The 27,203-nt window shown below is 37.2% G+C and overlaps 1 protein-coding gene across 6 annotated transcripts in view; it reads right to left on the bottom strand.

The window, feature by feature from the left end:
• Window positions 1-27,203, bottom strand: part of stag2b (stromal antigen 2b) — a 159,768-nt gene that overhangs the window by 42,546 nt on the left and 90,019 nt on the right. For all 6 annotated transcript variants that reach the window (XM_043704888.1, XM_043704889.1, XM_043704885.1 and 3 more), the window contains 11 exons: window positions 25,990-26,063; window positions 25,752-25,875; window positions 25,340-25,438; window positions 22,644-22,723; window positions 18,196-18,303; window positions 12,350-12,464; window positions 11,217-11,334; window positions 7,465-7,568; window positions 5,817-5,909; window positions 3,223-3,312; window positions 950-1,153 (listed from right to left, as the gene is read on the bottom strand). In XM_043704888.1, coding sequence (XP_043560823.1) covers window positions 950-1,153; window positions 3,223-3,312; window positions 5,817-5,909; window positions 7,465-7,568; window positions 11,217-11,334; window positions 12,350-12,464; window positions 18,196-18,303; window positions 22,644-22,723; window positions 25,340-25,438; window positions 25,752-25,875; window positions 25,990-26,063 — 1,209 coding nt within the window. The remainder of the gene's footprint in view (window positions 1-949; window positions 1,154-3,222; window positions 3,313-5,816; window positions 5,910-7,464; window positions 7,569-11,216; window positions 11,335-12,349; window positions 12,465-18,195; window positions 18,304-22,643; window positions 22,724-25,339; window positions 25,439-25,751; window positions 25,876-25,989; window positions 26,064-27,203) is intronic.

Raw genomic sequence — 27,203 nt, 5'->3', positions numbered from 1 at the left:
TATTTTGTAATTGCAAATTCTCAGAAGTAAGCAATCACTCCTCATTTTATCGGAAAGTGAGGACTGCAGATGCTGGAGATCAGAGCTTAAAAAGGTGTTGCTGGAAAAGCGCAGGTCAGGCAGCATCAAAGGAACAGGAGAATCGACGTTTCGGGCATAAGGCCTTCTTCAGGAATGATTTCTGAAGAAGGGCTTATGCCCGAAACGTCGATTGTCCTGTTTCTTTGATGCTGCCTGACCTGCTGTGCTTTTCCAGCAACACATTTTTAAACTCCTCATTTTATGGTTAGTCTTTCAATTAATCTGTAAAGGATAATAATGTAAAGTATTGTGTGTCTCCCTTCATAAATGCAGAAGGCATTCTTTCAATAACAATTTAATTATTGAATAAGAATACACAAATTAGTAATAATTTATATTAGACTATTTTGGTCTGAAATTTTGGAAGGATGTTAAGGACAACAGGAAGTTAAACACAGAATAAATGATTTTCCCATTCATGGAAATGTAATTGAATATGCTTAAAATTTAGAAGTAAAATGTATTCCTGCAAAGTTGTATTTAAGACTATAGTAAAAAAATCTCATCTTTAATGTTACAGAAACGATTACTGAAATCACTTCAAAAGTTAATTTAAAATAAATTGAAATTAATTTTGAAGGTTTCAAAGAATTTACATTGCTATACTCTGAAACTAAATTTCCATTTTCAAAATTAACTCAATCCGAATAAACAAAATAAGCTTCAATTCTGCAATTATGTGCGATAAATTTTACACGCCAATTGACTCAACTTTAATAATAAAGTGTACTAAAAACAATTTCTATTACATTTGACTGTAAACTTACTTAACTAGCAAAACAACGACTGTATTAAACCATTTTATTAACTGACAAGTTAAGGAACCACAGAACCAAATGTATTTCTGAATAATCTTTCAGATACAAACCTCTTGTAAGAAGTCTTCAAGCATATGACTGAACTTATCTACCAATTCATCAATTAGCTGGCTTCTTGAGATATCCACTCTGTTGAATATTGTGTATTCATCATTGCAGAGGGCATGGTAAGTCTTCGAACAAGCTTCTAAGACATCAGTGTCCACATGCTTTTCTACAATATTTTTCAGTTGCCTCAACAATGCGTCCAAGTGCTTGAACAAAAGTGATAAAACAATTTATATTAGCATGATGACTAAAACTGAAGTTTTGCTTCAGACAAATTGGCAGAAATTACCATTTAATAACAGTGAAAGAGTATCTATGCTGAATGTATGAGACTTTGATTTTATTTTAAACTTATTCCAATAAACTTGTGTTTCTTCCCATGGGAGAGCAAATTAATTGGGATGGTATGAAGTCGTAAGCTAAGGACAAAGATTGAAACTATTTTATTAATACTATCATTATGCATAGAAAGGACTTAATACTGACAAAAAATATTAATGCTGTAATTAAATAAGGAAACATAAAATTTTGGAAATATACAACAATTCTATCAACAAAAAACACACATTAAAAGTGTAACTTCTTAATCTTAGTTCAAGAATTAACAGGCCTGCAACAAAACATGAGCCTATCTTTTTGCTTTGTAAGCGCTGTTGAACTACCATATACACTTGTGTAAAAGTTATTTCCATACAGTTAATGTGTCTCAGGGACTAATGTGTTTCATTTAGGTCCAGAAAAGACTGCTGCAATGGAATAAAGTACAAATAAACAAAAGAATTTATATTAACATGATCATTTCTTTATTTTATAACATGAGACACAATATACATATATGCTATATAACTGTAACACTTCAGTGAAATCTGGTCCTAGTCTTCCTCACCATGATCAGTCATGTCACAAAATTTAACATCATCTTCATTATTAGTAATTGTCCTTGGTATGGTCAAGCACTTTCAATCTTGCAATTCTTAAAAAAAACATTGCAATAGAATTATTTCCACCTGTATATGACCCATTAGCAGTAGTTCTTATGATAGTACTCATACTTGTCTTTAGTGAACATGTTTTTCGATTTTCAGCATCCCACTGGTTGACATCAGATACTTCTTTTTTGAGGGGTTTATTTAATTTTGAAAACTCCAAGGGATGTACATTGTCAGCAATAACCACCAGGACTGGTTTGATCTCACATCACGAACTACACTGCTGACACGATGGATATAAACATCTTGCAGATGAGGAAATATTTTCTTTTGTGTTGTCCTTCCAATCTCAAATTCCACACTTTGCTGACACCCCCCCCACTCCTCTTTTCTCCTACTCCTTTTTCAACGACAGGCCTTTCTAAAATTTATCTTCAAAAAGAACATGCACTTGAATACCACCATAGGTTTTAATTTCGTTCCATGTGAGATGCAAGATGGAATCACTGTGAACCATGTTTTCTCCTGGCCCTTACAATGCAGACTTTCAATATAAGTAACAGGCTTGTTATCCGGCATATCACAGTTCATCAGCCTTATTCTTAAGAATTTTCCACGCAGGAGTCCAATTTATACGGAATCTTCTCGATGTTAATTGGCAAGTCAGTAAGCATTGATGATTTGATCATAAACCTCAGATGCAGAAATTGTGAAATTCTCATTTTCTGATGGAGTGCTACATCATACCTTTTCATGAATCTTGTGCACCAGCTGGCACTAGCCTTTAACTCTGAAATACCATCTTTCTTCAATTCTGAGGGTGTAAAGTCGGATAGTTATGCAGGAAATAACACAACCTTTCCCCTGATGTGGCACACAATTAGTCTCATTAATTGGTTAAGAATTTGCAAGACGGAAAATCTAAAGGTTCATACCCATGCCTTGAAATTAATGAACTATAATAATCACAAATAATTAATAACAAAGCTGCTTTGAGAACTTATGGTTGACCTTTATGCAAAGTATAGAGGAATTTTTTTGAGACCAAAAGTCATAGGGTCAGCTTTTACACTAGCATATACGGTAGTCTGTATTTCCAGCACTTCAAGTTGTATTTCAGATTCATAACTCGGTGATTTTTGATTACCCCATCATTGTTGTAGTATTAAAATGCCTATTTCCGTGAGGCTACAAAATTCAACTGTTCTCTTTCAAAAGACAGTATAGAATATACAATTAATTCCTAAGTTTTATATTAAACTTTATGAAATTAAGTTCAAGTTGGACTTTACAAAATCTAAACAGTGATACAAGAACACTAGTATATAAAATAACTGTTCTTTCACCTTTTCTAGTCGACCAGTTGTATAGATCTCCAAATCAAAAAACAGTGGTAACTGTAAAAGATTCGTCACTTTCTCTGCGTCAACTGCATACTGTATTGAAAATGGGGAAGGGGGGAGATTGAACACAGTAAACAATAAATATTCATATCTAAATAAATAATTCAACTAATGTTCAACAAAGTTGAATATAAAGCATTACAGCACTAAAGAGTGTTTTTGATCCTTTACTCAGGATGTCAAGTGTTGGTTCAACGACAGCATTCTCACCTTGAGACAGAAGGATGTGAATTCTCTTTTAAGACTTGAGTACACAATCTTAACTGATAACTCAGTACAACACCAAGGAAATACTGTCCGTCCAAGATGTTACCTTATAAATCAAGAAATCTAATTCCCACCTTCCTGCTCTCGACAGAAATCCTACTGCACTATTCAAACACAGGGTGGGGAGTTATCCTGTACACTACCCAACATTTATCCTTCAACCGTCATTACGAATTGTATTATGGGACCTTGCTGTAATTCTCTAAATTACAATAATGACTACATTGCAAAAGTAATTGATTGCCCATGAAGCATTTTGGGGTATTTTGAGATTGTGAAACACTCTGCATAAATGCAAGTTCTTTATTTCCTTCTTTTCGTACAATTTACTCAGTACTCAGAATTTCCTCTCTTCAGAAGGAATTGTTTGGACCAGAGAACACTATGAACAATATTGCTGGTGACTGTATAAGAAACAGTGATTCTGTTTTTTGTGAAGAATGGCTTGAGGACAGAAGTACAAGATTTAGATTAATATGCTATATAAATGAAAAAAGGCCACAACCTGAGCCTCGAAATGCAAATAGCATTCAAAAAATGAAATCAATTCACTAATTTTTTTATTATGCCGTAAATCAACTGCAAAAAATGCAGAAGGCAAACCAAAGACATTTCTCCACTGGAAAAAAAACTGAAGGATCAATCACCCCAATATTCATGTGCATTTCTTACCATGTCGAAAGCCAATAGATAGAAGGGTCTAGCTTTTCACTTCTATACTTTTAGCAGCAGCATAGTACACAGCACAGAAAAACTACTTAGACTAATAGAAACATAGAAAATGGAAGGAGTAGGCCATTCAGCCCTTCGAGCCTACCCTACCATTCAGTATGATCATGATTGATTATCCAACTCACTTTCTTTCCATATCCTTTGATCCATTTAGCCCTAAGAACTATGTTTAACTCAGTCTTGAAAACATTCTGTTTTGGGCATCTACAGCTTTGAGAGAGAGAACTTTACAGACTCACCACCCTATGGATAAAGACATTTCTCATCTCAGTTCTAAATAACCTATCTGTATCTTCAAACTGTCATCCCCAGTCATTGGGAACATCCTTCCTGCATTTACCCTATCCAGTCCTGTTCAATTTTTTTTAATGAGGTCCCTGTTCGTTCTTCAGAATTTCAGTGAATACAGACCTAGCTGACCCAGTTTCTCTTCATAAGTCAGTGCTGCCATCTCAGGAATTTCGTTTAATACTTTTAAGCTTTTGGGTCCATTTCATTCTGCCATTCTTGTTTGAAAATTTGTGAATTGATAAATCTGAGAGTCAACTTTGTCTGTCAGTTTACAAACAACACAAAAATTAGAGATAGAAGGCAATCGTTCAGCCATCTGGCCAATGGTAAAAACTACAACCATTAACTTGAATTCAATTTTCCTGCCCTTTTTATTGGTATGGTTGTAGGTCATTCAGCATCTCAAACCTATTCTGCCAATTTCATGATTGATCATGACCAAGTACTCACCATGATACTATAACCCTCTGTAATTTTGGCCTCAGCAAAGTTGATCAATCTCAGTTGAGAAATTTTGAACTGACTATTTGAAGATTATGCCCCCTTGTTCTGTACTCTCGCATAAGAGGAAGTTTCTCCCTAACTGCTCTCGCAAATCCTTTTATCATTTCAAACCTCAAATAGATAATCCCTTAATCTTGTACACCTAAGGAATTATGTATTATGCCACTATATTCCAATCTTTTCAAATCGAGCAGAATCCTGGTGAATCTTTGTTGCACTACGTTCAAGGTTACCATTGTCTGCCTGTGATACAGGGCCAAGAACTCAATGCAGTACTCCAAAATAGATCAAACCACAAATTGAACAGCTATAATATCACAAACATCACTTTCGACATACAGAAAAACATCTGTTAGCATCAATTTTCTTACTATTTCCATCCAACAGCTTTTAATCATTTCTGGGCTTGGACCTCAAAATCTTCATTCATCCAGTGGCTAGATGGTCATTTTAAAGATAAACATGATCTATTTTTCTTGGTCTTCTATAGCAAGTGTGGTGTGTTGAAGAGAACAATAGTTGAAAAAGAAAAACACCAATTTGCAATGCACTTTGTGAAATTTTGATTGGCTCTGCTACAGTGAAAAAAATCTTCGCATTTGTCAAGTAGACAGGGGTCATTACAAGGGTATTAAATCTGGACTACATGTGGCTCTTGTATACTGCATTACAAGAAAACATGCTTATTTCCAGAGATATTCTACCGCAATAAAGACTATGAAACACATTAAAATTAAAAGTACCTTTGCTAAGAGCTGTGGAAGGACAGCTGAAAACTGTTCTGTAATTCTGGTCCGATCATCCAACTGTGTTTTTTTCTCTTTTGCCGTCAATACCTGTCATTGCAAAATGCAGACCATCAATTGTGCAAATATATACATTCTTACTTTAACGGCACCCCTCTTCTACTTTCCCTGTCTTTCCTCAAAGCTACAAATCCTTAAAAACGTATAAAAAATGGTAGAAGGTCCATAAATATTGGTTGGAAACAAAAATGCATTTCTGTTAATTTCTCACCGCAGACTGAAACCCTCTTCTTTGCAACTATTTGTCACATATCTATTATGCATGGACAGAAAAATTCCTTACTCCAGAAATACTTCTGTTTGAGCATTTTCCAGGATCTAAGGTTTTCACACTTGGTTAAACCTTTGTTCAGTGCAAAATCACTTCAGAATTCAGATAAATTATCAATGTGCAAAATACTAAACAGCATTCAGCAAGGGAGAATAAAATCAAAATATTCTGTAAAGTACAATAAACACTATACTAATTGATTAACATATTCCCTTATCCATATAAAACAAAGGACAAAGCGTAATTTACATTAAAGTTTGAAGAACAAACAACTAATACTTATATGAAACCTTTAAGAGAACCAAGATGCACTATGGCTCTTAACAGGAAAATTACCATTCATATCTCAACACCAAACTATAAGGAAATATTAGGATATTGTCAAAGAAAAACGTGGGGTGTGTGAGAAGGAAAGAGACACAGGCAAAGAGGACAGAATTGGAAAGGATTTGGAGGGTTAGAGGAGAAAAGGAAATGCAAGATCACACAATAGATTTGAAATTAAGAGTGGGAATTTTGAAACTGAAGAGCTGCTTAACCAGGTGTCAATGTAGGTTACTGAAGTCATTCTGTAAAGTACAATAAACACTATACTAATTGATATAGTGTTTATTGTACTTTACAGAAATGCAAGATCACACAATAGATTTGAAATTAAGAGTGGGAATTTTGAAACTGAAGAGCTGCTTAACCAGGTGTCAATGTAGGTTACTGAAGTCAAGGGTGATAGGTGAACAGAACATCAGAGAGAGTTTGGATATGCGCAGCACAGTCTTAGATTATCTTAATTTTACAGAGGGTGGACTATGGGAAGACAGACCTGTGTGCATTGGCATTGTCAAGTTGAGAGATAAAATGGGAATGGATGTGACTTCAGCAGATGATGAGGCAAGGATTGAGTCAGGCAATGCTACAGAAATAGAGATAAGCTACCTTATTGATAGACACAAACATGTGGTTGGAAGTTCATCATGAATCAAATATGATACTAAGATTGCAAGCAATGTCAGGTAGTTGCCAGAAAGTGTGAAGGCTCGATTGCAGCAGGAAAAGAAGATAGTAGCTTTAATCTTTTCAGTGTAAAAAATGCGAGAAAATTCTCTTCACTCAGTACTGGTGTCTGACAAGTAGCCTGATAGTTGAGATTCACTGGAGGGATTGAGTGGAGGCAGGAAAGAGTAAACATAAAAACGATATCCAACCATGTGAAGTCTTAAATAAACAAACTATGCAGTCTGCACAAGTATTTCAACTGTACTACATTGAAAAATGAAATGAGTAAGCATCTTAGATAAGACAATATAAATGTCATACCTTTCTACCTGAACCTCTACCAACTGGAGGATGGCACTCCACTGTTTGCCGAATTGTGCACAGCATAATTTCAACAAGTGCGCTCTCCTGTCTATCAGTCAGGACTGACAAGAAAAGAATGCATTGTTAGCTTTATTTGCAGAGAATGATGCAAGAAAAGCAACTGATTTTTTACACTATTTTCAACAATATGCAACATTAGATGAATGTTGTTTCAACAGTTATGCAACAACATTTTCATTAAATCTTCCCTGTGTCCTTTACAAAGCTCTGTTAAGCCTGTAGAAAATAGATTAGAGACAATGTTACTTCTGTGTCTCCTGAACAGTATTTAGCAAGGGTCAAAAGAGTCAAAACACCCTTAAGTACAAGCACCTGTAAGTAAATGCATGCAAGAGTTTCTGATAAAATTGACCAAACCAGAAATGACCCAGAATAGAGTTGATGTTTATTTAATTTAAGGCCTACCAAAATTTAAAATCACATGTCCATTAAATTGGTTAAATTTTTGAAGTATTTTCACAGAAAAGTACTACCATTTCTAAAATGTGAAGGAATGTTACTGTGAACAAGCTTCAATAAAATATCAAGGCAACTCATGGGAGCAATAATCCTTCAAAATTTGAGCTGATAGTCTTTTACTTGAATTACAGATTAAATAGTAATGGGATGTTGAAACTCCGACTGGGAATTTCAATGGTCACCAACACCAGTTTTATTTTTAGAGCTTATTTAATAAATAAAAGATTAATTTCCATATCTGCCAACCTGGAATTTGAACTGATGTCTGGATCATTTGTCCAGACTTCTGAAATGTTAAAAACTGCTAAATTACCAGAAGAGATTAAGAATTCCAATTCTCAAGATGTCCTGGGAGTTTCAACACATCCACAGAGCAGAACAGGCCACAGTTGACAGTTGCAGAAAGGGATGCACCTGCAGGGTCATGCGAGCATGAGAGAGAGACTGGAAATCAGGAAGGGCATGAATAGAAATCCTACAAGGAGGAGATAAATGGGTGGGAACAGGGGAAAGAGAATCTGAATTGGAAAGAGCCACTGTAGCAGACTCCGAGCAGTTGTAGTTCAAAGTAGATCATCAAAGGTTGGGGTTAAGGTTCAGAAGCATCGGGAGCTATCCAGACAGTCGGGGCTCAGTAGCACTCCTGGGAGCAACTGGCTGGTCAGAGCAGCTGAGAGCAGAGGAGAAGGTAGCCCAATAGGAGCATTCGCTTTGTGTAAATGATAAATCGCAGAGCTCAGAAAAAATCAGTGTTAGTGGCAGCTGAGCAAAGCTAGCAAACCATCTTGACCATGTTTGCTATTTGATGTACTCAAGATGTTTGAGTAAAATCAATTATGCATATTTACCTCATGTACATTCTGAATTCAAGAGCATGCTGTAACATATTGCAAACTGTTTCACAGATCTAACCTTGCACAGTAAATTTTAGCTTGTTTGTTCACCACCAATGAATCTTGTTGCACTATTCTCTCAGTACACAGGAACTCAAATCTGTTCTGTGTATAACCAAATAAAGACTTGTCCAAGCCAGACAGTAACACAAATTTGCTAATCTCATCTGGAATGGGAACAGGGCTAGATGATAAAATCCAGTTGTTTGCATCCATTTGCAATGCGTAAGCCAGTAAGCTGTGGATATTGCAAGGTCCAGATTCAATTGTTCCTGCCTTGAACTGGATCAATAATTAAAGCTTGTGAGAAGCTCAAGTAACTTGTGAAACCAAAGCTATTTCAGTTACATCACACTGCAAATTTTGGCTATAAATTCTGTTAGGATTGAGCCCTCCACTATCACCTGAAGGAGCAACGCTCCGAAAGCTAGTGTGCTTCCAATTAAACCTGTTGGACTAGAACCTGATGTTGTGTGATTTTTAACTTAAGGAAGTGAGCACTCAGCAAAATGATCCAAGTTATCGAGCAGTGATTGAAAAACTTCAGGGGCTTGCTTTCTGAAATTAAGATTTGATATCCTTTGTGAATGAGGCAGTTTTAATGAGATTTGATGACCCATATGGTAGTCTAAGAAATCTGTGGGATCATTCTGGACTACTGTTCCATCAAAGTTGCTGTTAAAGCTTTTTACATTTACTTCAGCTAATTTTAGATGATACAGTATATGTTGAGTGTGAAGAGACTGCAAAATAAAATGAACAGTTAAAGTTTATTCTGGTTGTTCAAAACTGTGAATCTTGGAAACATATCTCCTAAGTACCACAGATCTCAACATTTTGTCAACTTTAAAAGAAATTATTTGTCCTTAACCAGATTGTAACACAAATTTAGCAATCTTGTCTGGGATCAAAGCAAATTTGGTGGACTCGTCAGAGAGTATAACAATTATGTAACATCCCAATTATTCTAACACCTCAGCAAGATGATTATACAAACTAAAATTTTAATCTGCTCAATAAGTGGGCAGCATGGTGACTCAGTAGTTACCACTGCTGCCTCTCAATGCCAGGGACCTGGGTTCAATTCCAGCTGAAAGACCATATATGTGGAATTTGTACGTTTGTCTAACCTCTACATGGGTTTCCGCTGAGTGGTCCGGTTTCCTTCAACAGTCCAAAGATGTGCAGGCTAGGAGGACTGTCATACTAGATTGCCCAATAGTGTCCAATGTTGTGCAGGCTAGGTGAGTTAGCTATGGTAAATGCAGGGATAGCTGGGGTGGGATGCTCTTCGGATGGTTGGTGCAGACTCAATGGGATGAATTGCCTCTGGACTGGAGGGATTTTGTGATAACGTTACAGTTTCGGTAGAGGTCCAAGATATTCAAATCCATAATTTAGGCTCCCCACTGTTTCCAATTCTCCTCTCAGTCATTCATGTCTTACTTATTAAATGAAATTTCATAGTTGAGGGAGGTTTTACTGCATCTTAACCAAGTGCATAACTTTTAGATGTGTGCTTGGTTGCTAAATGGCAATTGATTAACTAACTGCTTGGATATACCAGCAAAACAACTTCTCTCAAGTAATTTTTTTAATCAACCTGCTTAATCATATTGTAACACACTGCCTAGGCAGATGGAGACATGAACTGTTGACCCTAACAGGAGTCAAGTGATTGATAATCAGCAGAGGTAAAGCCAGATCAAGTTTAGTCTTGGTCTCTAATCCAGGGAATTCCAAGGTCACAGGCGACAGCTTCATCATTATCCTTCATGAAATCATCATAGTTAAGTACAGCCTTCTAGGTCAATATAATTCAAAATTCCTTTACATGATGTATTGATATACCAAGAGAGTTTATCATTTTTTTCATTATAGCACACGCGATTGCATTCACCATCAATAAGCTATTTTGAACAATGAAGCAGCATTCACTTTGTCCCCCCACATAGGCTCAGTGGTCAGCACTGCTACCTCACAGTGCTAGGGCTGATTCCAACCTCAGGCGACTATCTGTATTGAGTGTGCACATTCTCCCAGTGTCTATGTGGGTTTCCTCCAGGTGCTCCAGTTTCCTTCCACAATCCAAAGATGTGCAGGTTAGGTGAATTGGCTATGCTGAATTGCCCATGATGCCTTAGTCAGAAGTAGTAAGGGGGGTATGGGTCTGGGTGGGTTACTCTTCAGAGGGTTGGTGTGGACTTGTTAGGCTGAATGGCCTGTTTCCACATTATAAGGATTCTATGATTTTATGTAATTCTTTCAAAATTTTGCATACTAAGCTTTTACATATTTGCATGAAGTGTCATAGAATGTTGTTTAAATATACTTTACCTTCCTCGCCATTTAGTGGCTCATCCAAAAGGAGACTAGCCATGCATTCCCAATCTTTGAGCAAATCGGTTGCACAATCCCACATGCTATCCACAAGATAAGCAGCATGTTCATGCAGCTATCAATGGAAAAGTAAGAACTATTTAGATCAATTGAAAGATTTCAGCACAACATCATTTCAACATGGAAAAAGTCATAAGATTTGTGAACAAATGCATTAACTTGGATAACATACATTAGTCTACATTTATTTCTTGCTTCCCTTATTTAACTTGTATTAAAAAGCAATCATTTTCTGAATTGTGCAGTGAAAGTTTGAAGCAAATTCTATGTCGCATGAATAACTAAAATTGTTGCAATCACTCAGAAGTCCAGCAGTATCTATGGACAGAATCAGAGTTTCAGCATATCAGAATGAAATGAGCAACAAAAATTCAAAATAATTCTGATGAAAGGTTGTATCAAAATCAAACGCCAACTCTTTCTCTCCACAGATACTGTCTGGCTTACTGAGTTATTGCAGCAGTGCAGTATTTTTGCTTTTATCTACAATATTTAGGCTCAGTTGGACATAATTCAAAATAAAAGCACACTGTGCCAATTATTGTACCACCCAGATTCAACAATCTAAACAAAATCTGCTGCTGCTCCAACTGCAATTTGTTCACTGTCTTTTAGGATCCCAGCAATATGCAATGCTCGAAGTGAAACTGCAAGAAACTCATATCAATGACCAATCAAAAGAAAAAACGCTACCATTGCAGTGTTTGGAAGGGGAGAGAGATTATGTCTTCACCCTCCTTAAGAAGATGAAAGGAAAATCAGAGGTAACATTCCTAGCTGGCACTTGTTTGACCAACTGGGGAGCAGCAAATATAATGATCCAATTTACTGTAAAAGACTGAACAAAGGTTAACAATTTTGTTTTCCCAAATTGAAGATCCAAGACAAGAATTGGATCTCATAAATGATCAAAGAACATTGTTCCCAACAAATGACAAAAATTATTTTAGGAACAGAGATCGGTAAAATTCTAATTATTGTGGAATGCTATCAGTAAACCCATTACTGAGGAAATGTATTATTGCTTAATGTACCATAATTAGTGGTAATGTGCATAATTAACAGCTTACCTCACTCTCGAGGAAGAAAAACACCAGTGTTTTGATGAGCTTTGCATTTGGGCTTTGCCTTCCTTTTCTTTTTACTGCCCCTTCATCAGATTCAGGGTCTTTCTGACTGAAAAGTCTTAAAGAAAAAACAATATTACAACATCAAAAAAACTTTTAAGATGAATTTTGCTTCAAATTAAATTCCATCAATCCCTAGTTGCACTTGACCAGATCTCCCAACTTCTTGCCATCAAGTATCCTTCATCACAGAGGAACAGCAGAATTAAAATTCTTCAGAGTTATGTCATTACATCTAAAACATTACTCCAAAATTACCAATTAGACATCTGAAACAGAGGTTAATTATATCCAAAAATACTTTACAAAAACAAAATGCTTCAATCTCTGTGGATCTTCTCCCAGGGTTTACTCATGTTTACTCAACTATGTTTACTCATTAATTCAAATAATGAGTTTGTAATGTGAAAAGCATTTCAACAGAAAACGTTCATTTCTTTCGGTGGGTGGCATGAAGGGTACAATGGGCACGCTATGAAGTTTCCAATGGGAAAAATGCACATGCTTTGGAGGACAGAGAACGTGCTAAGCAGGCATGTGCAATGTAGATATGACAAGGCTTATACTACCTCTTAAAAATTAAACACTGTAGCTGGATCAGATGAAGGAAATCATTCAAGAACCTCACTTCGGAAGAAATGCTGAAAGGCGCAGGAATGGGGAGAGTGGACTTCAAGGCTTACAGGTACCACATGGGAAACCTTGACAGAAAAGAGACTTTTTGTAGGATGTGAATGTTTGTGTGAAGACAGCATTTGTCGGCCATACCAAATTATTCTTGAAATCATTTCAGGGGTATTTAAGAATCAACCACATTGCTCTGAATCTGGAATCATATGTAGGCCAGATCAGTTAAGGATAGCAAATTTCATTCCAAAAGGTCAATAATAAACCAGGTGTGTTTATATAACATTCAGCAACTATTATATGGAGACTAGCCTTCCCGATTGCATTAACTGACGTTAAATTCCACCAGATGCCATGGTGGGATTTGAAGCTTAGATCCCTGGAACTTTGAATTCCTTATTTTGTGGCATTACCACTATGCCACTACCCCGATATCCTGTCACCAATGAGGGCAAGGTAGCCCTAAATCAAACACTCAAAAGGCAAGGGAAACTGATGGCTGTGGCGGCTCAGGTCAGAACTCAAACCTGGATGCAATGCAACCAGAATGGCTGGATACTAGTGATCAAGTCAATGAATGCACTTCTAGTGGGATATGACATCAACGTTGATCAAAACACACTCACCACAAACCAGTCAAAAATCACGATAAGTCAGAATTCTTGTCGGACATTCAGCAATTTCATCTCAACCTCTCAAACTTATCCTCACTCTCGCATACTTTCAAATCTTACACTCATATCTCAAAGCTTGGATGAATTACATGTAATACAAGCAACAGCCAAACTGATTGCACTGAACTGAGTAGCACATTTCTTTCTTTCTTGCCGGACATGGTATCCATACAACCAGAGACAGAAGAAGCTAGCCCGAGGTTGGCAGGCATAAATGCACTTCCAAAACACTTAAGTTGACCATTACTTGGACACGTTTTGCGGACCCCACAGCCAACAACAGAGGTGAAATCAAACATGAAGATGGAACAAAAGTTGAGGGAAACAGCCAGCGGGATTTGGTATTGTGCAATGAGGTGGAATTAATTAATTATCTCAAACTAAAGGATCCTACAGGGAAGATTGATGATAGCATGCTAGAATTTCAATTTCAGTTGGAGGATGAGAATCTGGGTTCAATACCAGAGCTCTGGAGAGAAATGAAGGTATTTACCTCGGCATGAGGACAGATCTGGTCCAATTGGACTGGGGGGGGGGTAAACTAAAAGGGAGGACAGTTGATGGACCAGTGGCAAATCTTTAATGACATACCTCAATTGCTCTCAACTAAAACGTATTTCAGAAAGGAAGGAAGTTTATAAGATTGGGAGAAAACATCCATGGCTAAGCAAGGAAGTTGAAGGGAACAAAGACAAAAACTAAGGCTTACCATATTGCAAAGGCCAGTGGCAGAGATCAACAAAGGGTCACTAAAAAGTCCCAAAAAGACTGAAGGTAAATTATGAAATGAGGGTGAAATATAGATAGCAAAAGCAAGTATAAAAGAGAAAATAGTAGGTAAAGTGAATATTAGTCACTTGGAGGATGAGACTGTGATGTAAATAGTGGAGAACACAAAACTGGTGATGTAACTAAATCAATATTTTGCCTCGGTTTTCACAGTGGAGGACACGAGAACCATCCCACAAGTTACAGGTAATGCAGAGGTCACTTGGGAGGAACTCAGAACAATCACTACCGCTAGGGAAAAATACTGAGCAAATTGTTGGAATTGAAGACAGACAAATCTTAAGGTCTTATAAGGAAGTAGCAGCAGAGATAGTGGATCCATTGATTATATTCCAAATTCACTGGATGTAAGCAACATTTCAGTGGATTGGAAAAAAGCTTAACAATGCCCTTATTCAAAAAGGGAGGGAGGCAGGCAAAAAGTGGGAAACTACAGACCATTTAACTTAACATGTTATTGGGAAATTGTTAGAAGCCAACGCCAAGTAAAATGGGACATTTAGAAAATCAAAATCAAATCATACTGACTCTGATGGATTGTAGAAAGGGTAAATCATATTTGACTCATTTGCTAGAGGTCTTTAAAAATATAACAAGCAAATGGATAATAAGCATCCCATGGACATAGTATAGATGGAGCCCCTGAAGACATTTGGTAAGGTACCATACAAAAGGTTAATATACAAGCCAAGAGCACGAGGTTCCAAGTAATTTATTAGCTTGGATAGAGGACTGGCTAACCAACAGACAACAACCGGCATAAATGAATCTTTTTTGTTTGGCGAGGTATAACTAGTGAGATCCCAAAAACAGAGTTCAGTCCTTGGTCCCCAACTATTTACAATCTATAAAATGACTTGGATAGAAAGTACTATAGACAAATTTGCAGATAACACTAAGTTGCAATGAAGAATTATGAAATAGAGAGTTAGGTGAAAGGGCCAAAACTTGGAAGATGACGTTTAACCTGGGTAAGTGCAAGGTTATCTATTTTGCTTGGAGGAATAGAAGACAGGCTTATCGAAATGAAGAGAAACTTCAGGGTGCTTCAGTGCAGTAGGATCTGCATGATCCTCATGTATGAATTGGGAGAAAATGAGAGGAACAGAGGTGACCTTATAGAGGTTTACAAAATTTGAGGGGCATGGATAGGATAAATAGGCAAAGTCTTTTCCTTGGAGTCGGGGAGTCCAGAACTAGAGGGCATAGGTTTAAGGGTGAGAGGGGAAAGATATAAGAGAGACCTAAGGGGCAACTTTTTCACGCAGAGGGTGGTACATGTATGGAATGAGCTGCCAGAGGAAATGGTGGAGGCTGGTACAATTGCAACATTTAAGAGGCATTTGGATGGGTATAAGAATTGGAAAGGTTTGGAGGGATATGGGCCGGGTGCTGGCAGGTGGGACTAGATTGGGTTGGGATATCTGGTCGGCATGGATGGGTTGGACCGGACGGTCTGTTTCGTGCTGTACATCTCTATGACAAATGGAATTTTGGTATTTATTGCGAAATGAGTAGAGTATAAAAGTAGGGAAATATTGCTGCAACTGTACAAGGCAGTAGTGAGACCACACTTGGAGTATCGCATCCAATTTCGGTCTCCTTTCTGGAGCAGGAATATAGTTGAATTGGAGGCATTTCACAGAAGGTGCTGAGATTATTCGAGAGATATGGGGCTTGTCTGAAGGAGGCAGAATGAGCGGTACATAGATGCTAAAAAGGATTGACAATGTAGACAAGGAAAAGATGTTTCCTCATGTGGAGCAACCTAAAATGAGAGATCATAGTTTTAGAATAGGTAGCAGATATAAAACAGACATGAAGAGAAATTACTTTCTCAAAAGGTCTTGAATCTTTAGAATTCACCACTTACAGTATGATAGCTGCTGAGACACTGATTAAATTTGAAGAGATAGACAGAATTTTAATTAATGGTTCTATGAGTTATGGAGACTGGGTAGGAAAGTGGAGTTGAGATCAAGATTAGATCCACCATGATTGTATAACATGGTGGAAAAGGCTTGAGGGGCTGAATTGCTTACCATTGATCCTAGTTCATATACTTTCACACTCAATTCATTGAAACATCCCAATGTCTCTTCATCTCACATTCTTAATTAAGCAAGACATCTTAATTTCTACTGCTGAGGTGGTGGTGATGGCATGGTTTAGATTAGATTAGATTAGATTACTCCTTACCTAACACTATGGGCAATTTAGCATGGCCAATTCACCTGACCTACACATCTTTGGACTGTGGGAGGAAACCGGAGCACCCGGAGGAAACCCACGCAGACACGGGGAGAATGTGCAAACTCCACACAGTCAGTCGCCTGAGGCGGGAATTGAACCCGGGTCTCTGGCGCTGTGAGGCAGCAGTGCTAACCACTGTGCCACCGTGCTGCCCATGGTGATATTCAAAGTACTGCTCAGAAGTCAAGGCAGACAGTAGAATTATAATTTTTCAAAACATTGAATTTCAAAGCTTAATGACCATGAAACCACTGTCGATTGTTCAAAACAACATATCACACCATTTAGGGAAAGAAATCTGCCAACCTTATTGGGACTGGCTAAGATCTGACTCCCAATGTACAAAAATTGGCTTCTGAAATGGCATAACAGAAGCTCTATCTGATGTAAACATCACCATCTTCTGGAAAGCAAGGTCACTGTTAATAACATTGCTTGATTGCTGTCACAACGGAGGCAGTATCGTAAGCAGTCAGTTTAAAAATTTGTGCAAAAACAATCTTTTCAGCAAATTGATGTGCAAAATCAGCATATTTTGTACTGAAATGTACGTACTTTCATCCACCATCAACATAAGAAAATGCAACTTGCACAGTTCATCCAGGAACACACACTGTATGATGAGACTAATGACATCAACAGTGGAGAGAGATATGGAATTCTGAACACAAATAAATCAGCTGTAATTTTATTGAATGGCAGAACAGGCATGAAGGACTGAATGGCTGATTTGTGCTCCCAAGTTACATATTCGTCAGACAGCAAAATAGTCCTTCAGCACATGCCACACTGCACCCCTTAAAGCTTTGCAGTTTGAAACAATTACAGAAAGCACCAAACCTTTGTAGAATCAGGCCAACATAGGAGAAATGTTTGAACAATGAAGCTGAAGAACAACTTGTAATTTGGAGGAAGTGCAGCATCGGAGTTCTTAAAATGCCTATGCAAACGTTTTCTTACCAGTAACACAAATTAACAGTCTCAGGTTCAAAGTACTCTTGGATTAAGGTTCCCAATATTAAGAATGCCAGTCGTAGCAGCAGAATTTCAGCAATGTAATTCATGAGTAACATCATTGCTGAGCTTGTAGTCAAGGTCCCTCTGTTCTGCAAAGTCTTGTGAAAATTCATTATAAAACTGAAGGAGGACTAAATTTCCGAATTAAAATGCTCAGTTCTAATAGCTCCTATGTAAAATTACCAGCGATCAACCTTAAACCATACAGACTGTAAAACAGAAATATGCACACTGCACAGATTTCTATTAAGTGATATTGGCATGTGTTCAAGTTTTATTTACACTGGAACAAGATTTAGTTGAAGTGGTAGCTCATTACTACAACTTTATTATACAATACTAACAGACCTGACAGGAAAGCAGAACGTGACAAGAAATTGAAAAGTAATTTCCCCTTAGACACACTTCTAATTTGATTTTGCTCCTTACTTTTTGTAAAGAAATTCTCCAGCTGCTACAGCGACTGGTCGATGAGCAGAGTAAACCAAATGGTAGACGTTTTCACAGTCCTCAGAGGTAAGGACGTCATCACTACCCCTATAATAGGAAATGCAAGAGCAAAAATAACTTAATTCAGAGGCTGCGCAGTTTGATAAATACCTTGAATTTTAATTTCAACTTTGCAGTCAGAAAAGTGGCATTGACAACAGCACAATTATTGCCAAAACTAGGTATCTGATATATCTTATTGCTGTATTTGGTAAAATTAGAAATGGTTTAGCACATGGTTCATTGAATTAAACTGAACTGCTTAAATTAAAATTTCAAAGTGCACAATGAGGTAGAATTGCTCAATTAGTCAAAGAATGTGCTATTTTATATATAATGTGCAAGTAGGATATATTGAATTAACAACATGATCCTCCAAAACAACTGTTTCAGACATTGAAAATTTCAAGTATAATCATTATTTCATTGTTGGTAAATAAAGCAGCCATAAGAACACTGCACTTTTATTTTAATGTGCATCTAAGGAGCTAGGTTTCAGCATCAAGTCTCATTCAAAAGATGACAGAATTAACAGTACAGTAGGAAGTATGAGCACAGATGTTCTCCAATTTCTGCAGACAGGCTTAAATATACAGCCTTAAAATTCAAAGATGAAAACACTACAACTGAGCTAAGGAGCACGTGATGAACCAAATTATATTTTTAACTACGGAATAATGAGAGAGTTTAAAACTTTGGGTGAAGTTAAATGTATTGTCATTGTGATGTATTTTTTGGATTCGCCGGTGTTCACAATAACATTTTATTCTAAAATCTGTACATATAAGAGAGGTAAGTCTGTAAAAGTTAGGAGGACAAGATTTATATTTGTTATGCAGGTTGCAGATTAGAGCTGACCTGATATAGATCTTTAAAAGTACAAATGGGTTACATATACCAAAACTGGGAGCAAAATGTATGGTCTTTTAGGTCCTTTAAACCTCTTTTGCCATTCAATCTGATCATAGCTGATGCTCCATCTCAACACCATATCCCAGCTTTCTCTCCACATCCCTTTTGCCCTTGAGACAAAAAAAAGTATCAGTATCTTTCTTGAAGATGCTCAGTGTTTTGGCCTCCACAGCCTTCTGCGTTAGTGAACTCCGAAGTAAGAGCACCCTCTAAGTGAAGAAACATTTCCTCATCATTGCCCTACCCTCAATCCTGAAACTATGACCCTGACTCTTAACTCCCCAATCAGGAACATCCTCCCTGCATCGACTATGTCTAGTCCTGCTATGATTTCATTTAAATCAGAACCCCATTCATTTTTCTAAACTCTGGTGAATTCAGGCCCAGTCAAACCAACTTCTTCTATGAGAGCCCTACCATCTTCAGTGTCAATCTAGTGAACCTTTGGAGAAATCCACTCTATGGTAAGAACATCCTCTCTAAAGTAGACAAACCAAAATTGCACACAAAATCCAAGTACAGTCTCACCAAAACTCTACCTAATTGAAGAGAATCATCCATAATTTTGAATGCAAAACCTCTTAGAATTTTGACCAACATATCATTTACCTCCTCAATTTTTTGCTCCACCAGCCTGTTTATTTCATTGATTGCAGTACAAGATCACTCATGTCACTTTGTACGTCCACATTTTCTAATACATCCCCAATTTAAATAACATCCTCCTTCCCAGTTTTTCACACTGATGTGTACAGCTTCAAGTTATCCACATTATACTGCATTTGCTATATTCTAGCCCTCACAATCACTGTCTTGATCACCCTGAAGCTGTTTTGCATCATACTCACAATGACACTTAGTTTTGTGTCATCAGCAAACTTGGAAATAATGAATTTGTTTTCCTCATTCAGTTCTCTATGTGCATTCGAAATCAAGTCAGTATATTACCCACAACCATTTGAATCACAGAATTCCTACAGTGTGGAAACAGACCCTTCGGCCCAACAAGTCCACACCGACCCTCTGAAGAGTACCTCACCCAATACATTCCCCATTACACTACATTTATCCTTGACTAATGCACTTCAATTTTGCCCTCAATTCTCTTATGTGGGAAGTTACCAAAATCTTTCTTGAAATCCAAATTCCCCCACAACCATTGATTTGTCATTCCCTATTCTACTAGGGATGCCCTCAATAACTTCCAGAAGATTAGTTAAGCATGATTCCCCTTTTATAAACTCATGGCTAACTTTGTCTGATCCCATTACTACTTTCCCAGTGTTCTATTAAGTTTTTTTTTAAACAAACAACAGACTCCAGCAATTTCCCCATTACTGACGTTAGCCTAATCTGTAAATCACTTTTTCCTCAACCTCCTTTTTTGAATTGTGCTATTATATTTATAGCTGAAAATGTGTTGCTGGAAAAGCGCATCAGGTCAGGCAGCATCCAAGGAACAGGAGAATCGACGTTTCGGGCCCAAAACGTTGATTCTTCTGTTCCTTGGATGCTACCTGACCTGCTGCGCTTTTCCAGCAACACATTTTCAGCTCTGATCTCCAGCATCTGCAGTCCTCACTTTCTCCTATTATATTTATAACCTTCCAATCTTTAAAAAGCACAGCAGAGTCTACAGAATTTTGGATGATGACCATCAATATATCTCATACTTCAGGATTTACTTCCTTAATACTAAGGGATGCAAATTATTAGGCCCTATGGATTAGTTAGCCTTTAACTTCATGGATTTTTCCAGCACACTTTTTGTTTAAAACTCTTATCAATTTTCTTCAAATTCACCCTCTCACTTGACCCCCGGTTCCCAAACATTCCTGGGGAATTATCTGTGTTCTTTTTAGTGAAGACAAATTAAAATCTGTTTTCAATTCTTCTGCTATTTCTTTGATCCCTATTTCAATTTTTCCCATTTTGGGTTGTAAGGGACCTAACATTTATTTTCACTAATCTTTTTCTCTTTTCATATTAATAGAAACTTTTTGTAAGTTTTTACATATGCAGCAAGTTTACTCTCATTCTCTATTTACCCATCTTAATCAATCTTTTTGTCATCTTTTCCTGAATTCTAAATTTCTCTCAAGCCTCAGTCTTATTGCTTTTTCTGGCAATTTTCAATTTCTACTCTCTGGATGTACCACTATCTCTAATTTGTATACTAGACCACAGTAGAGCCACCTTTTCTGTTTGGCTCTTGCACTAGATAGGAATGAATTATTGTTGTAATGCATGCATATATTACCTAAATACTAGGAGAGACGTGGAGAGCATGTTCCCACTTATGAGAGGATCCAAAATTAAAGATTACAAACATAAAACTGTCACTGGCTCAAAGAGCAGTTTGAATGTGGAACTCTCTACCAAAGGCAATGGAGGATCTAGGCAAATGCTTCTGTCATTCAAAAGGGAAACTACATAAGTGTAACACTGAAAACAAAATGACAAGTGTATCACAAAGTTGAGATGAGATGCAAGGAGATTCGTGTCAAATATAGACACCAGCTCAGATGAGTTTAGTCAAATGACAAGTCTATACTACGCAATTTTATATACATGTAGTTTATACAAACATCATACAAATAGTTTCTATGAATGCAGAATATTAGGTTATAGGATCTTATATGTGTAACTGTCTATTAAAAAGCACAGTTCAAGCATTCAGAAGTGAAGATGATTTTCAATGTGGGAACCTGGGAGCAGTTTGACATGAGCAGTACCAAGACTGAGAAAGCAGAGCTGTTTCAGATATCAGAGAAAGACTGAATATGTGTGTGTGTATGGTTTGTGTCATGGGAAGCAGTACCAGGATTGTGCATTGGATCAAGTGCCTGGATGCAGTTCAAGAAATAGGAGGAAATGTATTAATACTGTGGCTACTCATTTTGTACTAGTGAGAAAGGAAGTTGCAACAAACTCTGAGAATTGGTCTGAAAATACAGGCTGAAGATGGGGGAGGAACAAACTTCAGGTATTTAAAAATATTAATTAGTCCAATTTCTAAAAGATCAGAAAAGGTTTTTGAAATTTGGCATTGATTCTGTTTACAGGGCAAAGCTTAGTAACGAAATCAAAAATTGAATGGGCTTTTAAGTCAACTTGCGTACACAACTGGAACTGACCCTAGAACTATAAGGACTAAAAAAAGTGATCATTTGTACAGAAGCAGACAGACGTAATTTAAATGTTCTGGTCAGACTGACAGAATGACCTTGACAAGAAATAAGGGTTATTTCCTAGGGGTGCAGGAAATGTATCTTCAGGACTGAATACATTGTTGCTGGTAGCAAAGGTTCAGTTTGTTATCTGACTGAATAGATTCTGAAATGGCCTAAATCCAACATACTCAAAAGTGAAAGATGCATCTCATATGATAGCACAATAATATAAACACCCACTTATTATAAAAGATTCTGAAGGGCCACAAGAACAAAGAATCAAGTATAACAACTTCTACTTACTGCAGAACAAGAGTCAGAAGTTTTATTGCTTGCACAGCAACTTCATATTCTTTATCCAGAGTCATGGAAACAATTCTATCCTAAAAATAAAAGTTCATTCATATAGTAAACTCTGAAAGCTTTTACTGCTCCATTTTTATCAATAAACAAGTTTTCAATACCAACCTCTGACACAAAGGTCAGGTAGTCTATAATGACAGATAACTTGAGACTGCTGTATAAATGCTCCAATTATTTACCATATCTTCATAGACATCAACTAGTCATTGCAGACTGGCATCTTCTCATGACAGTGGAATGTCACACCATCAACACTACAAGTTTTTTTTTAAAGGAAGTATTCTTATCTTTTATCACATGATTCACAGCGAACAGGAGAATTTTTATAATTTAGAACAATGATTTGTGGAAATCAAATGTGTGAAATTCCAAACTAATTACATGGCCTTTCACGATTTTCAGATTGTTAAGGGGTGTGTTTTCCTTGTGAAATCAGAATCAGAGACTGGTTACAGTACAGGACATCACCTCTTGGTCCTTCAAGACACCACTCTACACCCTTATCCTCTACCACAAACCTGCAATTTGTTTTTATTTTCAGGTGCTTATCCAACCACAACTGAATATGCCTCCATCACCAATTCAAGCAGTGCTTTTCAGATCCTAAACATCAACTGCTTTAAAATATTTTCTCATGTCACCATTGTCTCTTTTACCAATCACTTTACATCTTCTTGTTCATGTTCCTTTCCTCAAAGTCATTAGCTTTTCCATTTACTATGCTTAGATCCTCCATGCTTTTGAACACTTCTACCAAACCTCAGTAAAGCATCTCCAATCAACTGAAGTGCCCCACTCTTGAAATTAGTACAGATCATTCTGTTATAATGCGTGCTTCGATAACATGAATTCGCTGTAACACAATTGACAAATTGGAGAGTTTCTCAAATGTGAACTTTTAAAATGTGTATTGGCTATAACGCGATTAAATCACCAATACTTTGAGCATTGTTTCTAAAGTGCAATTTTTCTGTAATGCAGGGTTGCATAAGAACGCAACCGTCGTGTTATAAAAGAACTACCTGTACTGTAAAGTTTCACTGCATCTTTTCCAAAGACTTCAAATCTTTCCTGATAATACTCCAATTGAAGTTTGATGAAGGTTCATCCTAACTTCCTTGTTTGTGTACAGGTTCAATATATCTCTTCAAACAACTTCTCAACCTATCCTCCCACTTCAACAATTTGCACATAACCCCAGGTCTCCCTATTCCTGCACAAATTGTAGTCTTTGTTTTATATTGTTCGCTCCCATTCTTTCTACCAAAATGAATCCTTGCACATTGCTCTATTTTAAAACTTAATCTGTGTGTAATTTATCCACATATTTCACCAATCTGTCTTGGTCCTTCTGAAATCTATCATTGTCCTCTTCCCAATTAACACTCTGCTAGGCTTTCTGTCATTTACAAGTACTTGAAATTGTGCATGATACTCCCAAGTCCAAGTCATTGTCACCAATCAAGAAAAGCAGTGGCTCAAGTTCAGACCCCTGGGAAACCACATTGTGCAATCTGAAAAACAACAGTTTACCACCATTCTGCTTTCTAACACTCAGCCAACTTTATCTTCATGTTGTCGTTAACTCTTTTCATCCATGGAAATCAAAACTGCTGGCAAAGATAGGTGGCACTTTATCAAGTACCGTTTGGAAGACAATCAATTTTTTTAAACGTTTGGTTTGAACAAGTTGATTTTGGTTTTTCTTGATTAACCTTTTTTTAGACTGACTTCTAATTTTGCTCATAAAATTTCTATTGGCTTTCCTCCCACTGAAATTAAACTGACTGCTATGTCGATCCTGGGTTTATCTTTAGACATTTTTGAATGAGGACATGATACAATTGATCTTGTTAAGTAAATACTTTGACATCTATATATTGAATTTCTACTACCTACCTTATTCCAAGCTCTGGATACAAGCTGATCGGTGAAGTAGAGCAGATTAGTGGGAGAAAGACAATCCCAGAGGGGATAAGTGGGAACAGAACTGATTGGAAGCAGCAACTATGAACGAACCTCAACCAAACCACACTGTGACTTTGACAATGGAGGGAACCTTAAATTTGATAAAACTGGCTTGCTGGCTTACTGGGGAATGAACTGGACATAGTGGAATAGAAGAGAAAGTGATGGAATTTGTCAATGATATCAGGATTGGCATTGAAGTAATAGCTTTCCTGTAAGGGAAACAGCATGGTCTTGAAGAATCATGAGAAACTGACTTCTTACAGCACGCAGTACAGAGGTCAGAAGAACAATGTGCGTATTTCAGAATAATGTTACTAAATATGTTTTTTTTTGAGGATCGAGTTTTGCTAAAACTTCAGTTTCATTTAGGATTTTCAGGATATTCTTTGAAGCGCAGGGTGGGGAGCTGGGAGATGTGTAACAGATGTACTGAATTAAGCATCACCATTGGCTGTAGTATAATTATAACCATAATAAAAGGTAAGGATTTATAACGAGGAAAAACATTAACAGAAATGTGAGGAAGTGTAAAAACACAAATTGAGGTTTTGCAGATTGGGCATGCATATCAATAGAAAATATTTTATACACACCAACAGTCACAAGATACAATTTATAAAATTAAACGTAAAAGTCCAGTAGTACGCAATTTAAAATAAACTAACCTTGAAACGACTTGTAAAAAGTTCAAGTTTAGGGATGAGTTCTCTGTTGTAATAGAGACCTTGCAAGGCTGTTAAACATTTTAGCCTCACTTCCCCTTGCTGAAAAACAAAACACATTACTAAGTATGCAACTGAAAAATTGACTGGGGAATTAGTATAGATGGGTAGACCTTTCTTCAACACACCAGGAAAATCAATATGAATTTTTTAATAAATAATGCATACCACTCCCACTGACATCCCACAGAATGCAGCATTCTGGAAATGAATCTTGAAACTGGTAATATTTGGTGCATAAATACACTTGTTGTTCCACAAAATGTGCAAAATACTTTACACAAAAAAAACAAACAAGTTCCATTGTTTAATACATAACTGTACAACAAACATTTATAAAATAGGTTTACATTACCTTATCATGCATGGTCCACCCCACGTATTTCAAATAACTGTCATTTAAGAAGGCATCACTGTACATTTTCATCCATACCCCAATCTCTTCGATGCAGACAGCTCTAATCTCAGAGATTGCATCACTGTTGGAGAAACAAAACAGAACAATCAAGATTCAATTATTTTATACAAAAGGCAGAATTTCTCTTGCTATAATTCAAGCCATGCAAAAGTGCAAGACACCCTGAAGCTCTTACCGATATCGATGTACAAACACCCCCTTAAAAATGGCATTCATCATATTTTCAATTTCATCCTGATTTTCTTGAAGCTGTGAAGGGAAAGGATAAAATGAACTAAGTTCCAGATTAATTCTGAATTAACTTACACCCCTCAGGGTTGATTCACTGCTTTCAGCACTAAATCCAAGGCAAAGTAATACGCAAAATTCTGCACTTTTGGCTAGTGTTTCATTTCCCTTAAGTTTCTGCTCAAACCAATTTGTACATTGACAAAATTTGTCATGAACTGACAGAACTAGACGGTACTTCAGAATGAAATTTAACGAAGATTGGTTGCTTAATAGAAGTTACTTGATATAATTAAGAGTAGTGACTTGGTGCAGATCAAATAATACAGCTGAATAGAAAGGGTTTTCTCCCCCACAATAAACAACAATGACGTCCAATTTACAACCAATGAGGAATCCGATTTTAACCAAGTAAAAATGACTAAAGTTACATTGGAGTATGATAGTAAAGGAAATTGGTTTTAAAAATCTTTACAAGCTTTTGAAATGTGCTTTCTGGTATCCAGAGTATAATTAACAAAAAGTCCTCTAAATGACTGATTAGATCAAGGATCATGACAGTTTGTATGCAGTGCAGTTTCAAGAACTAATTATTGCAATAAAAAAATTACAGAAACACAAGTTGGCCTTAACTTAAAATTTCAAATCTTTCGTGCTGTGTTTACCAATTTTGGGCAAATTGCATTGATAAGAGGAGTGCAAATGAACAGAACCAAAGGAACATAGGAAGTAGAATAGACTTTAGCAAATTCCATCATTGAATTAAGTCATCGCTTATCTCTGACCATGCTCTGTGTACCTGCCCTCGACCTCTTCATAGCCAACTGCCGCCGCGATATTAACCGCCACCTGAACTCCCCCACCCCACTCATCCACTCCAACCTCTCACCCTCGGAACGCGCAGCCCTCCACTCACTCCGTTGCAACCCCAACCTCACTATCAAACCAGCAGACAAGGGAGGCGCGGTAGTAGTTTGGCGCACCGACCTCTACACCGCTGAGGCCAAACGCCAGCTCGCAGATACCTCCTCCTACTGCCCCCTTGACCATGACCCCACCCCCCACCACCAAACCATCATCTCCCAGACCGTCCATAACCTCACCACCTCGGGGGATCTCCCATCCACCACCTCCAACCTCATAGTCCCACAACCCCGAACC

This window comes from Chiloscyllium plagiosum, chromosome 15 (assembly GCF_004010195.1).
Source record: "Chiloscyllium plagiosum isolate BGI_BamShark_2017 chromosome 15, ASM401019v2, whole genome shotgun sequence".
Lineage (NCBI taxonomy): Eukaryota > Metazoa > Chordata > Chondrichthyes > Orectolobiformes > Hemiscylliidae > Chiloscyllium > Chiloscyllium plagiosum.
The sequence above is the reverse complement of the archived record's forward strand: the minus strand, read 5'-3'. Positions and strand labels throughout refer to the sequence as shown.